At 48.5% G+C, this 17,748-nt stretch overlaps 1 protein-coding gene across 1 annotated transcript; it reads left to right on the forward strand.

Annotated features, from left to right (window-relative positions):
• The first annotated feature begins 5,537 nt into the window (after positions 1-5,537).
• LOC125511150 lies at positions 5,538-7,918 on the forward strand. The gene is made up of 2 exons (XM_048676449.1): positions 5,538-6,805; positions 7,496-7,918. The coding sequence occupies exons 1-2, from the start codon at positions 5,640-5,642 to the stop codon at positions 7,497-7,499; spliced, it is 1,170 nt and encodes a 389-aa protein (XP_048532406.1). The 5' UTR covers positions 5,538-5,639; the 3' UTR covers positions 7,500-7,918.
• Positions 7,919-17,748: the final 9,830 nt, after the last annotated feature.

Raw genomic sequence — 17,748 nt, forward strand, 5'->3', positions numbered from 1 at the left:
CGTGATTACTCCTCTAGGGCCTAGCATCTTGAGCTTGAGGTATGCATAGTGCGGTACCGCGTTGAATTTTGCGAATGCGGTTCGCCCGAGCAGTGCGTGATAGCCACTACGGAACGGGACTATGTCGAAGATTAACTCCTCGCTTCGGAAGTTATCCGGAGATCCGAAGACCACTTCCAGTGTGACTGAGCCTGTACAGTTGGCTTCTACACCTGGTATGACACCTTTAAAGGTCGTTTTGGTGGGCTTGATCCTCGAGGGATCTATGCCCATTTTTCGCACTGTATCCTGGTAAAGCAGGTTCAGGCTGCTGCCGCCGTCCATGAGGACTCTTGTGAGATGAAATCCGTCAATAATTGGGTCTAGAACCAATGCGGCGAAGCCGCTGTGACGGATGCTAGTGGGGTGGTCCCTTCGATTAAAGGTGATCGGGCAGGAGGACGATGGGTTGAACTTTGGGGCGACTGGCTCCATCGCATATACGTCCCGTAACGCACGCTTCCGCTCCCTCTTGGGGATGTGGGTTGCGTATATCATGTTCACTGTCCGCACTTGCGGGGGAAATCCCTTCTGTCCACTGTTGTTCGGCGGCCTGGGCTCCTCCTCGTTGTCGCTATGCAGCCCCTTGTCTTTGTTTTCGGCTCTTAACTTGCCTGCCTGCTTGAACACCCAACAATCCCTGTTGGTGTGATTGGCTGGCTTTTCGGGGGTGCCATGTATCTGGCACAAGCGGTCGAGTATTCGGTCCAAACTGGACGGGCCCTGAATATTTCTTTTGAATAGCTTTTTCCGTTGACCGGATTTGTAGCCTCGGAATCCGGCATTAACTGCCGTATCCTCGTTGCTGTCGCTGTTAACGCGGCGCTTTTGTTTGTTCTGACGTGACCTGTCGCTTTTGTCCTTGGTATTAGAATTACCAGGGTTCTTGGTTAAATTGTTGCTGCGAGCTAGCCAACTGTCTTCTCCCGCGCAAAAGCGGGTCATGAGTGTCATGAGGGTTACCATAGATTTCGGCTTTTCCTGTCCCAGGTGCCAGGCAAGCCACTCGTCACGGATATTATGCTTGAAGGCCGCTAAGGCCTCTGCGTCCGGACAGTCGACTATCTGGTTTTTCTTTGTTAGGAACCGTGTCCAGAATTGCCTGGCCGATTCCTCTGGCTGCTGAATTATGTGGCTTAGGTCATTGGCGTCCGGTGGTCGCACATAAGTGCCCTGGAAGTTATCAAGGAATTCGGCTTCCAGGTCCTCCCAAGAACCGATTGAGTCTGCTGCCAAGCTGTTAAGCCAATGCCGGGCCGGTCCCTTAAGTTTGAGTGGGAGGTATTTGATGGCGTGTAGATCATCACCGCGGGCCATGTGGATATGAAGGAGATAATCCTCGATCCATACCGCAAGATCTGTTGTGCCATCGTACGATTCGATGTTTACGGGTTTGAAGCCCTCAGGGATTTTATGATCCATCACTTCATCTGTGAAGCATAGTAGGTGTGCGGCGCCTCTGTATTGGGCTATATCACGACGCAGCTCGAAGGAGCTTTGTCTGTTGAGTTCGGCCCGGCCGGATTTATTGCATCCGAAGTGACGATCACCGTCACGTGCCGTGGGGCGCCTGCGCGATCCATAGATCGATCTTGTTTGCCTTGCCTTGTCCTCCAGTATGTCGCGCATGTCGGGCGCATTTTCCTGTGCCTTAGTATGCTTAACGCGGCGTCGGGGCATGGCTTGAGTGGAGGGCCAAGAGGCCTCTCTGTCGCGGCCACGAGGTGGCCGGTCGGCCATGTCATGCGCTGGTGATGTAGGTGCTTCCTCCTCTAGTCGGGGTAGCAGCCTGCACTTTGGGTAACTCTTGAAGGGGCGTTCGAGTTCATACTCTTCGGCCGCAAGGACTTCAGTCCATCTGTCAGCTAGCAAATCCTGATCAGCTCTAAGCTGTTGCTACTTTTTCTTGAGGCTGCTTGCCGTGGCCATAAGCCTGCGTTTAAAACGCTCTTGTTCGGCGAGATCCTCTGGCACGACGAACTCGTCATCGTCGAGGCTTGCCTCGTCTTCGGAGGGAGGCGTATAATTATCGTCCTCAACTTCTTGGTCCGCCGCCCTCTCGTGAGGGCTGGCTTCTCTGTCCTCCTGTGTTGAATCTTGCTGGAGGGGTGTTCTTCGGCGCTATCCGGAGTAGTATTATCTCCCATGCCGGAATCACCGTTTTTGCTTTGGCGGGATTTAGAGCGGCGCCGCTGACGCCGGCGCTTGGGCTGTTTCTTAGAGTTATCGTCCCCCGTTGTTCCATCGCCATATCCATCCTTTGGAATGTCCACCATATATATGTCATATGACGAGGTGGCCTTCCAGCGCCCTACAGGTGCTGGTTCTTGTTCGTCTCCTGCATCGTCGTCCATGCCGTCGATGTCTTCGGGGGCGAAGTCAAGCATGTCGGTTAAGTCGTCGATAGTGGCTACGAAGTAGGTGGTGGGTGGGTTTTGAATTTCTTCATCGTTCGTATCCCAACCTTGCTGACCGTAGTCCGGCCAGGGCTCTCCTGATAAAGAGAGAGACTTTAGAGAATTCAGGATGTCGCCGAAGACGAAGATCTGTCCGCAGTGCGAAGCCGCTGAAGACGAAGATCTGTCCGGGGAAAAAAGTCTCACCCTGGACTGCATCGTTGTTGATAATCGAAGGAGCCATCGGGCCTAAAAGCGACGACACAGAGAAACTCTCAATGAAAGCACCAATGCCGGTGCCAAAACCGACGGATCTCGGGTAGGGGGTCCCGAACTGTGCGTCTAGGCCGGATGGTAACAGGAGGCAAGGAACACGATGTTTTACCCAGGTTCGGGCCCTCTTGATGGAGGTAAAACCCTACGTCCTGCTTGATTAATATTGATGATATGGGTAATACAAGAGTAGATCTACCACGAGATCAAGGAGGCTAAACCCTAAAAGCTAGCCTATGGTATGATTGTTGTATGATGAAGTTGTCCTACGGACTAAAACCCTCCGGTTTATATAGACACCGGAGAGGGTTAGGGTTACACAAAGTCGGTTACAATGGTAGGAGATCTTGAATATCCGCATCGCCAAGCTTGCCTTCCACGCCAAGGAAAGTCCCATCCGGATACAGGACGAAGTCTTCAATCTTGTACCTTCATAGTCCTGGAGTCCGGCTGAAGGTATAGTCCGGCTACCCGAACACCTCCTAATCCAGGACTCCCTCAGCGAGCGCGGCCGTGGGCGGCAACACGCAAGCGCGTCTGTGCGCGGGCGCGGCCGACTGCAACGACAACGCAGCAGCGAGGCAACACAGGAGCTTGACGACAGCGCCTACGGCGACGAACCCGACGGGGGAAGGGGGAAATCGGTCAAGGGTCTCATCGAGGTGCTCGACGGTGATCTCGGGAGGTCGGGGGTGGCCGGGACGGAGCGATGTGACGAGGTGGACTAGGGAGGCCGAGGTTGGGGAAGACGACGATGGCGACGATACGGTGCAGCTCCGGTCGATTGAGAACCCGTAGATAAAGAAGCAGTCGACGGCGGTCCTCCTGGACGTCTCCGTGCGGCGTGGGGTGACTGGTGGCGGCGCAGTGGGTCGGGGTGGCGATGGAGCAGCAGGTCGAGGGCTCGGGGGATTGGGGATTGGGTTCGGCCGGGGAAGGCGGCGCTCGAGGGAAAAGGGATAGAGGAAGGAAAGTTAGTAATGGCGCACCACACCCACGGTGCGCCATTACTAGTTTTAAAAAAAAATAAAAAAAAATTTGAATTTTTTTTGAAAAAAACTTAGTAATGGCGCACCTGTGGACAATGCGCCATTACTAGTTTTAACTAGTAATGGCGCACGATCTACTTGATGCGCCATTAGTATGTTTGTAAAAATGAAAAAAAATTGTTACTAGTGGCGCACCATGTATCTAGTGCGTCATTAGTGTTTTCCACACTAATGGCGCACCTGCACATGATGCGCCACTGCTATATTATAGTGGCGCACCATATATCAGGTGCGCCATTAGTATCCATTTCATCTATAGCCCTTTTCCTAGTAATGAACCTTCAAATGAGCGAGCAATGATAGCCACATCCAAAAAGGTTGGTTGCCACTCGCGTTTGGAAAGAGGTTCCTCGCAATCACATACTCCGACACTGAGTCGTTAACACCCTCGTGGCATATTCGTGTGAAGCCGCGGAGACACACTATAGTCAACATGTTCTCTGATTGGGATCTTCAGGATCATGGAAACATCCCGCCGACTCATTGTCATCTCTCTACAAGGCACAGTGGTGATACCTTTGGGGTTGAATAGAGCATCGGTTATCTTCGAGCCTGCTGTAGTCAATGTACCGCTTATCTCGTAACACATTCAAGATAATCGCTCGTGTTTGTATCTGGATTTTTCTAAACCTGACAATGCCCGTGTTTATGCATCTTTTCCGTCCTTAGGGGAATATTTTTTGGGGCTGAGAACTAATGGTTTGACAGACCGACTGCCTTGAATTTGTTGGAAACAATAATTGTGTGGAAACAACTATGAGAAGTGAGCGGAGTTGGTTTGACGCATGATTTTCCTCATGACATCGGGAGAGTTTGTTAAAGGGGTGGTCGCTAAAATTAAAATCCTCAATTTGGCAAGATGAAGTCACCACAAGGGACGCTCACTATGTTCCTCTATTTGCTAAATCCCGTAGCTATCGTTAGTGGAAAACAACAAATTTGACACACGTTTTTTCTAAAGCATGGCATAATTTAGAAGTTTCTGTAGATTGTAAGTGTTGGAGTACAAATTAAGGGCGTCCCGCAATTTTAGGATCATGAATGCATTTTACTCATTAAAATTTAATTCAGATGTGTCATATAAATACAAATTTACTCAATTTTATATGTTCAAAATTCATGAGAATATTGACTAAATCATCATCACTTACTTTTTAAGACCATCTTTCTCTCTCTCTCTCAACGAAGTAACTATCACAAAGTTTTCATCATGTATGTTGGGAAGGAAAAGGGTTATGGCCATTGAACGCCATACGCGCATAATCACACGGATGGCAGTTTCCAGGGCCACCTGGAGAGCCCCTTGTTGGCGCCAATTAGGGTAATTGGCGCTCACACACGTGAGAGTATAAGCCGACCCAGCTGAGTTTTTCGTAAAAATTGCTCAACTGGCGGGCCTGCGACCATTGACGGGTCCAGCAGTGATCGTTGATCACAAAGAGTAGACCGTTGACTTTTCTGAAAAAGGAACAAAATCGTTGATCCAAGATGGCAGCCGAAGACGAGGGGATCCCGCGGCAGGCAGGATCAGCACTCTATAAATCCTGCTATGAAGACGAGGGGACCTAAATTCCTCATAGGACGGCGGCGGCACGAGAAACCATAATTTTTTTTGAGCTAAAAGAAACCCTAAGTAGGGGGGAGGGATAAATAGGTCTAAGCGGTCCAAATAGAGCGATCGAGCGAATGGGCTGGGCCCAACTGGACACGGATCGAGCGAGCCCAAATCGGCCCAGAACTACATCCACACTATTTCAGACCTAAACCTACCCACCTCCTCTCTCCTCCTCACTCCTCACTCTCTCTCCTCACTCTGCCCTCTCCTCACTCCGCCGCCACTTCCATCCAATTCCAGATCCACTCCGTGCTGCCGACGAGAGAGATGGCCCTTCCACCCACCAAGTCGCGGCCGACACCGATCCTATCCAATGATATCACGGAGGCAATCTTTCTCCGCATCCGGCCGAACGAAGCCGAGTCCCTTGTGCGTGTTTCGCTCACGAGCAAGTTCTGGAGCAGTCGCCTCTCCGGCAGTAGCTTCTGCAGCCAGTACGTCGAGCGCCATGGTAACACCCCACTTCTCGGTTTCTTCTGCCGCTGGCCTGAGTTGTATGAACCGAAGGGTGAGGATACAGTCGGCCCCTTCGTTTCCACGAGCCTCCTCCACCCACCTTATCCAGATGATATGGCCGAGATGGATTGTGCCATGGACTGCCGGCATGGCCGGGCTCTGCTCGCTGATCTCTATGCCGACCCAGACCCAGTGAAGTTCTTGATCTGGGACCCGATCACCGGCCGCCGCAGGATTCTCGTCGCACCCAGAGAGTACGACAGCCGGCATGCTGCCGTGATATGTGCTGACAGTGCCTGCAAGCACCTTGCCTGCCACGAAGGGAACTCCAAAGTTGTGTTTGTGGGTGTTGAGCATGTTGGGGCTGCAGGTTTTCAAGCTCAAGCATCTGCTTATGTATACTCGACGGAGACCGGGCAGTGGAGCCAGCCATCACCTCTTCTGCATCTTAACGCATCTGCAGCAGTCTTGCAGAATCCCTCTGTCCTAGTCAATGACAAGCTATACTTTGTCCTCAAATATGATGAGGATGACCTTGAAGATGGTGATGACACTATTGACATTCTGATGTATGACTTGACATCTCACTCTCTCGCTGTCATAGACGCCCCCACACGCGATCTTAGCATCAGCAGCGACTTCATACTCTTAGCCATGGAGAATGGTGCTTTGGGATTTGCTAGCCTGGGCTGGTCATCGATCCATCTTTGGTCACAGCAGATGGGCCCAGAAGGACTCCTGGAGTGGACGGCACCCACAATTGTCGAGCACCGCAACCCCAATGCACACCAAGAGATCCCCAATGAAGCCACAGAAATTCTTGGTTCTTTTGAGGGTCGGGATATCCTCATCGTCGACACAAACCTTGGCATCTACAAGTTCAACCTCAAGTCCCTGGAGTACGAGAAGATCTGGAAGAAAGAGGTGTTTTTTCGCCATTCTTCCGTTTCCGCACTACAATTTATGGAAACAGGAAGGTATATATCGTTGTTATCTAATTCCCTTCTGCCTTCTGTGAAACATGGTCTTGACATTCTTTACAATCTCAACGCATAACATTCAGTGAAGTGTTCTTTGATCAGCACATCTAATTCCCCTTCTTCATTCACAACATGACTACCCTTTAATGTCTCTGAGATAAATCGGTATATCTTGTAAAAGAATGTTATTATGCATTGTTTGTGGTGTCCACACATCTGTTAATTGATAAATTGGTATATATAGAAACTCTTATTCCTAATTGATGTGCTATCATGCTTTAGTCATCGAGTCATTGTTGAATGAATTGTTTGAGGTTTGGAATATACATAATTTCGGGAGGGCCACATTTGTTTAGGTTCTACCAGTATTTTGCTTCTGGAGCCAATTGAACTGTTGATCACAAATGAAAATAAGCTTCGTTATGATGTGCCATGCAAATTTGTTGTTTAGGTGCTGCTCGCATCCTGCTGCATTATTATAGAGTATGGAATCTGGAATTTGTTCAATTTGTACCTGTAGCTTTAGGGGCACTTGTTGAAAAACCCCAAAACACAAGTTACATGATGCTGCTACTGTTGTACTTAAATGAATTAGGATCTGTAAATGCTCCTGATAATTTCATAATTCAATTTCTCATTGTCTTTCATTCCTTTTAACTTTTGAGCATTGGGAATTTTCATTAACAGATGAGCGTGCCCCATCAAACCTGAAGGAGAAGCCACAAGTGGTTGAGGAGGACGAGTCAGGCAAGGCTATCCCAAACCAAGAGTGTCAGCACTAATCTTGACGACGGCATGGAGCGGCAAGCTGGCGGAGTCGCGTTCGTGCATGAGCAGCGTTCAGGCCGTTGTGTAGCTACATGCATGTTTGTTTTTGCTGGGTCAAGCGGCTGTTGTGGGCTGCCCACGTTCTAAGGATGACCTTGCATGTAGCTAGCAGGTTGTTAGTTGGCGCATGGGTAAGTGCATGGAGCGTGTGCTGTAAGCGGCCGGTTATGATGGGTAGTGCGTGCGTGCGTGAGGCCAACGCCTGATGAGTCTGGCTATATAAGCCATGTATTGGTGTTGTGTAGAGTGCCGAGTAACTACGAGAAAATGTAGTCTTCAGTAGTCACTGTGTTGTTGGGCGCCGGTATGAGCCGAGTCTAGGAGCCAAAGATGAGGTAGTCTCCGCCAGGACCGTGGTATGCGCCCGGTCGGCTGTGAGAGAGCTCCTCTGGGTAGGCTGCGGTGTGTTGCCGCGTCCGGGGTATGTGCCCAGTAAAATAAGGCCGTTCGTGCGACGGGGCGTATGTGTGCCGGAAATATCTGTGTCCCTCTCCTTCCACCTATGTCCGAGCGAGTGTGAGAGAGAGCGGCAACAACAAAGAGACGAGCGCGAAGCTGGAAAGGGATGCCTGAGAGGAGTTCAGGCTTTCAAGGGAGCTTGGCTGGGCATGTGTGACGACTAAATTAATGTTGGTTAAGACCTTAATATAGTGCTAGTCTATTTATTCACGAGACCTTCAGAAACCGTTGGATTGGTATCTTGGCTTAGGTTTCGCTGGATTTAATATTACTAGCATCTGAACTATGATGCATTTAGCTGGGATTGGTATGTTGTCGACGACGTGAACTGTTCCTGATGCCTGAACCCCTTATATAACCGGTCGCTGTAATTTCATCATCTCTGCATTGTTAGTGCGTGTTTATTCTAGTTTATATGGATGATGGTGTTTTTGGATATCCATTTTGGCTTGCTTGGGGATCGCTTGTACAAGTGTCGGATTCTGGATCGCAATCAAATAGTTGCTCATATTGCCGCCCATCTTTCTTGATTCATCACTATTTCTCAGGCTGGCAGGTGTAGCTTTTACCAGTGGCAGGAAAGACATCCTCGCTACGACGTATGTTGGCTGCTCACCGCATGCACTCCGATGCAACTGTCGGTCTCATATGGGCTGCTACGGGCTCTGGCGACGCATGGATCTCTGCCCCTGATGACTGATTTGGCAAGGCTCAACCTTATGGTTTCCATCGCCACAAGGAATTGAATCCTGAGATGAGTGTGACCCAATTATCATGAAGATGAAGATGTTATGATTGACCCAAGGTTTTCGCGTTGTTCCTTTGCAAATCGAGGGGTACATTCTTGATTCTTTTGAGTACAAGAAAACGACCAGGATATTTCCTCAACCATGTGCGATGAATTTCATCCTTGGGATGGAATAGATATCTGTGTAGTCTAGTTGGTTAGGATACTCGGCCTGATTTTGACAGTGGAAACTCTCCTATCATTCTTTTCAGGATCAGAAAATTACAATTCCGCTGGATACATTTACCAAAGGAGAGTTCTGCCAGGGTTGTCTAAGATCACAACTCAAATCTTGTTTCAAGTATGAAGGATACATTACTTCTGTCTAACGTTTCACAAAACTCAGTATATTTGTCAGTACACAATTAGGTAACAGATGGGCAATAAAACAACTAGCTTTAAGTTGTTCTCAGTGCGTGATTAGTGGACTACCCCAAAGGGTATGTCTAGGACACTCTAGATGTGACATAATTATGTCACATCTAAGTTGATGTCTATTCTGCTTGTGGTCTATTTTTTTGTCTTAGTTTTTTTTTATTTCTTGTTGCTGCATTATATACTTGTGGGAGTTTAGATGTGACATCCTTAAAAAACATCTAGATGTGAATAGACAAACTGTACCCCCAAAACTCTACAACCAACTCGGTCCTAGAAAACCCCAGAGGTATTCGATAGATAAGACAGCCCAGAGATTAGATACACAAGGGAACATTCAGTTGACCTGACAAGCTGGCCTATTGTACATGTTTCTTTCATAACCCAGCAGAACACTGAAATGTTTGAAGAACAACAGATTGAAGAAGTGTCAAGATACCATGATGCGATTCTGAATTCTAGTAATTCATGGTACCAGCAAAACCAGGCAACCATGCCACCAGGGTGTTACTTGCACACCCCTTCAGCAAAATGGCCAACCAGCTCAGATGCAAAGACAGAACATGGGTTAAACACAGCTTGGTTCATTAGAAAAAACACAGCTTAGGCAGTAAACTGCATGAAAAGCATGTACATTAGGCTTAATCTCGCAAAAAGCAGAAAAAATTAAATCTACACAAGCCTTAGTCTCACGAACCATTTGGTGAGAGACCATATGAGTAAGTCGAAATCGCCTCCACCAGCTCTTGGGAATCAGTCTCCAGAACAATCCGTGTCCTCCCACATTCTTGAGATATTTGCGATGCAACACAACATGCTTCTGCTTCGGCTTGCAGTGGATCTTGTAGAAATTGTAGTTTGCCCGCATCTGATCCTACCGCGGCTTAGGGATTAGAGCAAGGAGAATGTATCCTGTGCATGAGCCAATTTGTGCACCCAATGCACCGTTGGATTCTGGACCTTAGATGAAAAAGTAACGTGCCAGATTTTGGTCAAAAGATGGACTATGCCTTTTTGGAAGAGACAACCCTGCACTTTGTACAAATTAACCCGCACTACACAGCACACACTCCCATCGGAAATCTACATGTTTATTTTTTGGTCCAAACACAAAATGATTCATATTTTTTGAACCGAATGTTCAATTTCAGATCTGTTTTGACTGTCATTTTTTCCCTGACGAGATCTTTGAAATAAGATCAACATTGGATATGTTTCCAATTTTATTTTATTTTATTTTTTGCTTTTTTTGAAACTTGATGTACCGGAAGCATGTTGCACGTGAGACGCACGTGTAGTACCGAGGCAAATGTTTCTCATCGGAAAATTACAAAACTTGTAAATTTGCAGTTAAGTTTGAAAGGGCAAGAAATATTAATTTTCAAAAACATACCTAATATTAATCTTGATTCAAAGATCTCGTCAAAATAAAGAAGGCAGTCAAAATGGTTCCGAAATCAGACATTTCGTTTAAAATATATGACCCCTTTTTGTTTGAAGCAAAAAAAAAATTAAACACACAGAGTTATTTAGAGGAGAGGGAGACGTGAGGTGAGGGTTGATTTTGATAAAGCAAAATGACTATTCTGTAATGTTTCAACAATCGATCTACCAACTTGATCATATCCTGTTGGGGAACGTTACATGGAAAACAATTTTTTTCTACGCACACGCAAGATCTATCCATGTAGATGCTAGCTACGAGAGGAGGAGAGTATCTACATATCCTTGTAGATCGCTAAGCGGAAGCGTTTTGTTGGGGAATGTAGCATGCAATTTAAAAAATTTTCTACGCTCACGCAAGATCTATCTAGGAGATGCATAGCAACGAGAGGGGGAGAGTGTCCACGTAGCCTCGTAGACAGAAAGTGGAAGAGTTTGACCATGGTTGATGTAGTCGAACTTCTTCTCGTTCCGACCGATCAAGCATCGAACGTACGACACCTCCGAGTTCTGCACATGTTCAGCTCAATGACGTCCCTCGAACTCTTGATCCAACAAAGTGTCGAGGGAGAGTTTCGTCAGCACGAGGGCATGGTGACAGTGATGGTGAAGTGATCCGCGCAGGGCTTCACCTAAGCACTACGACAATATGACCGGAGACGTAAACTGTGGAGGGGGCGCTGCACACAGCTAATAATCGTTGTTTTGTGTTCTAGCGGTAGGCAGCCAAGGGGCGCCCCAAGTAGGAGGAATCCTACTTGGGCGCCTCCCAATTCGGCCTCCCCTATGGATGGCAATTTTACCCATGGGTACGGGTACCCGCGGGTACCGTACCAGCATGGGCAGGGTATAGGCACAATTTTATACCCATCGGTAGTATCCATACCCTACCCGTTGATACGTCTCCGTCATATCTACTTTTCCAAACACTTTTGTCCTTATTTTTGTGACGCCCGGATGATTAAGCTACAGTGACCCTCTGCTAAGGATGCCACGTCCCCTCGGTTACTGTTGATAAACTCGAGTTAGTTCAAACACGATTCAAATTCAAATTTAAAATATAGGCAAACAGTAAAAGTTTCCAAACATTAAAACTAAAATGCTCTAGACGTGCCAAATAATGCATAGGTAATTATGGTTAAGAAACCCCGTTTTTATAAAATGTTTAAATACCCTTAGGTGAATAAAACAGTAGCAAAAACCAATATACAAATGCTTTTATAATTAAGAAAATACTAAACTAAATAGCTTTGGGGTAAAACCTTTTTGTTGCAGGGGATTTTAATGTATTACTAAATTAGGGATTATTTTAATATTAGTTAAAAACTAAATGAAAAAGAAACTAGAAATAAAACAGAAAAGGGAAAAACTAAACTAACAAAAAAAAAAGAGAAAGCCCCCCCCGCTGGGCCAAGTGGCCCAGCTGGCCTCAGCCGACCGAACGGGCCGCCCCCCCGGCCCAGCCGCCCCCCCCACGCACCCCCCACTCCCTTATCCGATCCCCCCTGGACCCCGAAACCCTAGCGCTAACCACTCCCCACTCCCCCTATTCCTCGCTCTCCCTCCCCGATCCAGATCGGGAACGGGGGCGTTCGACTCCGCCCCGCCGCCACTCGACGCCATCGCCTGAAGCCGCCCGCCGGCGACGACCCCCTCCCGCGCGCCCGTGCCACGGCCTCCTCCTCGCCGGAACCCGCCACTGCCCGTCGCCTCGTCCTCCTCGTCTCCTCCTCGCCGAAGACGCGTCCCCGTCCTCCTCCCCAAAGGCTTCACCGCGCCTCGACGCCCCTTCCCTCCAACGGACGGTGAGGACCCCGGTCCTCCTTCCCCCGCCTAGTGCCTTACCGCGGCGGCCCTCGCCTCTCGCCTCTGCCGTCCCTATGCGTCGTCCGCCGCCCGTGTCGAGAGCACGCGTGACGGCGCTCCCGCCGTTGCTTGCCCCTCCTCGTGTACACGCCTGCCACCCCACGCCCGAGCTCGCGCGCGTCCTGCACCCGCGCTCGCGGCGCCCCCTCCGCCGCATCCCATGCTCCGGCCGCGCTCCCGCACGCCCTGCACGCGCCTGCACACGCGCCTTGCCCCGCGCACTGGCCCGCGTTCGCGCGCCCCCTTCCACGCCAGCGCCTGCAGCTGTGCGTTGCTCGCGCTTCGGCCGCGCCCCCGACTCCTCCTCCTGCGCTCATCCCTGCAGCCCGACGGGCCGCTGCCTCCTCCCCTGCCGCGGCCCCTGCTTTGCTTGCAGCCGCTGCTGTGCTGCTGCCGCGCCTGCTCGCCTCTGCCGCCTCGCGCGGGGCCGTAGCGCGCCCGCTGCTGCCTCCGGCGCCCCCTGCTGCGTTGGCTTCCTCCGCCGGAAACGGCCGGCCGGTGAGCCCCGCCCTGGCCGCCGGCGCCAGTGCCCCCGTCGGGGCTCGGTTCGCCCCTCGTTCGGCGCCCGCCCGTAACCGCTAGCGCCAGGGCCCGCTAAGAACCCCCCTGGGCCAATGGCATGCAGGCCCCACGCCCAGAACAAAAAAAATGTGTGTTATAAAAAAATAATAATAAAAATAAATAAATAAATAAATAAATAAATTAACTTAATTAATCCTAATTTAATTAACCTAATTAACTACTTAACCTAATTAACTACTGTTAATTAACAGTATAGCCAATGACAAGTGGGCCTGCTGTCCAGTTTGACCAAGTCAAACTGCTGACTGGACTAGTCTAGTCATTGACAGGAGGGTCCCACTAGACCCCCTTGACCAGTCAACGGTCCCAGTTGACTGTTGACTGGGGAGTCAACTGGACCCCACCTGTCAGCCCCTTTAGTACATTGTTGTGTACAAGCTGTGGGTACACTTAGCAATTTCACCTTTAATTCTGAAATAATAAATAAATTCAGGAAATTTTAGAAATTGTTTAAAACTTTGAAAAATCATAGAACATAAACCGTAGCTCAGATGGAAAAACTTTGTACATGAAAGTTGCTCAGAACGACGAGACGAATTTGAATACGCAGCCCGTTTATCCGCCACGCATCCCTAGCATAGCGAAACGCAACTTTCCCCCTCTGTTTCATCTGTGCGAAAACGCGAAACACCGGGGATACTCTCCCGGATGTTCCCCCCCTTCACCGGTATCACCTCATACCGCGATAGGGCACCCCTAGCACCGCTACTTGTCATGTCATGCATCGCTATGCATCTGTTTGCTTAAATATTTATTGTTTCTCCCCCCTCTTCTCTCGCTAGACACCGGGACCGACGCCGCTGCTACCCAATACGACTACGGAGTTGACGATCCCTCTCTCTTGCCAGAGCAACCAGGCAAGCCCCCCCTTTGATCACCAGATATCGCCTACTCTTCTCTATACTGCTTACATTAGAGTAGTGTAGCATGTTACTGCTTCCCGTTAATCCTATCCTGATGCATAGCCTGTCCTTGCTACTACTGTTGTTACCTTACCTGCAATCCTAATGCTTAGTATAGGATGCTAGTTTTTCATCAGTGGCCCTACATCCTTGTCCGTCTGCCATGCTATACTATCGGGCCGTGATCACTCGGGAGTTGATCACGGGTATATACTATATACTTTATACATGATACATGTGGTGACTAAAGACGGGTCGGCTTGAGGAGCACCCGCGAGTGGATCTTTGAGGCGGAGCGACAGGGCAGGTTCCGACCACCTAGGAGAGAGGTGGGCCTGGCCCTGGTCGACGTTCGCGGATACTTAACACGCTTAACGAGATCTGGGAATTTGATCTGAGTTTGGCCATTTGGTCTATACGCACTAACCATCTACGCGGGAGTAGTTATGGGTATCCCGGCGTCGTGGTATCAGCCGAAGCCTTCGTGACGTCAGCGACTGAGTGGCGCGCGCCGGATTGGAATGTAAGCCTGCTCTTGTATTAAGGGGGCTAGTTCTGCTTCCGGCCGCGTACGCAACGTGCAGGTGTGCTAAGGGCGATGGGCCCAGACCCCTGTGCGCTTAGGTTTAGACCGGCGTGCTGACCTCTCTGTTGGTCTAGGTGGGGCTGCGACGTGTTGATCTTCCGAGGCCGGGCATAACCCAGGAAAGTGTGTCCGGCCAAATGGGATCAAGCGTGTTGGGGTATGTGGTGCACCCCTGCAGGGAAGTTAATCTATTCGAATAGCCGTGATCTTCGGTAACAGGACGACTTGGAGTTGTACCTTGACCTTATGACAACTAGAACCGGATACTAAATAAAACACACCCTTCCAAGTGCCAGATACAACCGGTGATCGCTCTCTCACAGGGCAACGAGGGGAGGATCATTGGTTAGGATTATGCTATGTGATGCTACTTGGAGGACTTCAGTCTACTCTCTTCTACATGCTGCAAGATGGAGGTTACCAGAAGCGTAGTCTTCGAAAGGACTAGCTATCCCCCTCTTATTCTGGCATTCTGCAGTTCAGTCCACATATGATAGCCTTATTCCAGTTGATACCAATGCATACATATGTAGTGTAGCTCCTTGCTTGCGAGTACTTTGGATGAGTACTCACGGTTGCTTTCTCCCTCTTTTCCCCCTACCCCTTCTACCTGGTTGTCGCAACCAGATGTTGGAGCCCAGGAGCCAGACGCCACCTTCGACGACGACTCCTACTGCACCGGAGGTGCCTACTACTACGTGATGCCCGCTGACGACGACCAGGAGTAGTTAGGAGGATCCCAGGCAGGAGGCCTGCACCTCTTTCGATCTGTATCCCAGTTTGTGCGAGCCTTCTTAAGGCAAACTTGTTTAACTTATGTCTGTACTCAGATATTGTTGCTTCCGCTGACTCGTCTATGATCGAGCTCTTGTATTCGAGCCCTCGAGGCCCCTAGCTTGTAATATGATGCTTGTATGACTTATTTTTATTTGTAGAGTTGTGTTGTGATATCTTCCCGTGAGTCCCTGATCTTGATCGTACACGTTTGTGTGTATGATTAGTGTACGATTGAATCGGGGGCGTCACAATTTTGGACTCTAACTTGCATGATTTGAATGGAACTAACCCGGACTGGCGCTGTTTTCAGCAGAATTACCATGGTGTTATTTATGTGCACAAACAAACATTCTCGGAATGACCTGAAACTTCACGGATCATCTTTTTGGAAAATATAGAAAATACCTGCAAAAGATGAAGGCCAGGGGGCCACCACCTGTCCACGAGGGTGGGGGGCGCGCCTGCGCCCCTAGGGCGCGCCCCTAACTCGTGGGCCCCTTGGTGCCTCTCCGACTCCAACTCCAACTCTATATATTGTGTTTTGGGGAGAAAAAAAATCAGAGAGAAGAATTCATCGCGTTTTATGATACGGAGCCGCCGCCAAGCCCTAAAACCTCTCGGGAGGGCTGATCTGGAGTCCGTTCGGGGCTCTGGAGAGGGGAATTCGCCGCCATCGTCATCATCAACCATCCTCCATCACCAATTTCATGATGCTCACCGCCGTGCGTGAGTAATTCCATCGTAGGCTTGCTGGACGGTGATGGGTTGGATGAGATTTATCATGTAATCGAGTTAGTTTTGTTAGGGTCTGATCCCTAGTATCCACTATGTTCTGAGATTGATGTTGCTATGACTTTGCTATGCTTAATGCTTGTCACTAGGGCCCGAGTGCCATGATTTCAGATCTGAACCTATTATGTTTTCATCAATATATGAGAGTTCTTGATCCTATCTTGCAAGTCTATAGTCACCTATTATGTGTTATGATCCGTTAACCCTGAAGTGACAATACATGATACTTACCGGTGATGACCGTAGTTTGAGGAGTTCATGTATTCACTATGTGTTAATGCTTTGTTCCGGTACTCAATTAAAAGGAGGCCCTAATATCCCTTAGTTTCCGTAAGGACCCCGCTGCCACGGAGGGTAGGAGAAAATATGTCATGCAAGTTCTTTTCCATAAGCACGTATGACTATATTCGGAATACATGCCTACATTACATTGATGAACTGGAGCTAGTTCTGTGTCACCCTAGGTTATGACTGTTACATGATGAACCACATCCATAATTCTCCATCATCGATCCATTGCCTACGGGTTTTCCATATATTCTTCTTTGCTTATTTACTTCTCCGTTGCTATTGCTATCATCACTACAAAATACCAAAAACATTACTTTTACTACTGTTACCTTTTGCTACCGTTACCACTACTATCATATTACCTTGCTACTAAGCACTTTGCTGCAGATATTATGTTTCCAGGTGTGGTTGAATTGACAACTCAGCTGCTAATACTTGAGAATATTCTTTGGCTCCCCTTGTGTCGAATCAATAAATTTGGGTTGAATACTCTACCCTCGAAAACTGTTGCGATCCCCTATACTTGTGGGTTATCAAGACTATTTTCTGGCGCCGTTGCCGGGGAGCATAGCTCTATTCTTTGGTGAAAGGATGATGAGGAGTTTGAGCGCTTTGGTGAAATGATTAGACCTATCTTTTTGCGTATGAGATTAACTGATATGCTCAAAATGAATCCTTATGCTAAGTACATGAAATATATTGTTACAAATAAAAGAAAGACACCGGAAGCTGAAATTTCCACCATGCTTGCTAATTATACTTTTAAAGGTGGAATACCTAAGAAACTAGGAGATCCAGGAGTACCTACTATACCATGCTCCATTAAAAGAAACTATGTTAAAACTGCTTTATGTGATCTTGGAGCCGGTGTTAGTGTTATGCCTCTCTCTCTTTATATCGTAGACTTGATTTGAATAAGTTGATACCTACTGAAATATCTTTGCAAATGGCTGATAAATCAACCGCTATACCTGTCGGTATTTGTGAGGATGTGCCTGTTGTAGTTGCAAATGTTACTATTTTAACGGACTTTGTTATTCTTGATATTCCCGAGGACGATAGTATGTCTATTATTCTTGGAAGACCCTTTTTGAATACTGCAGGGGCTGTTATTGATTGCACTAAAGGCAATGTCACTTTTCATGTTAATGGTAATGAGCATACGGTACACTTTCCGAGGAAACAACCTCAAGTTCATAGTATCAACTCTATTGGAAAAATTCCATCGATTATATTTGGAGGTTTTGAATTT

The sequence above is a fragment of the Triticum urartu genome, chromosome 5, assembly GCF_003073215.2.
Source record: "Triticum urartu cultivar G1812 chromosome 5, Tu2.1, whole genome shotgun sequence".
Classification (NCBI taxonomy): domain Eukaryota; kingdom Viridiplantae; phylum Streptophyta; class Magnoliopsida; order Poales; family Poaceae; genus Triticum; species Triticum urartu.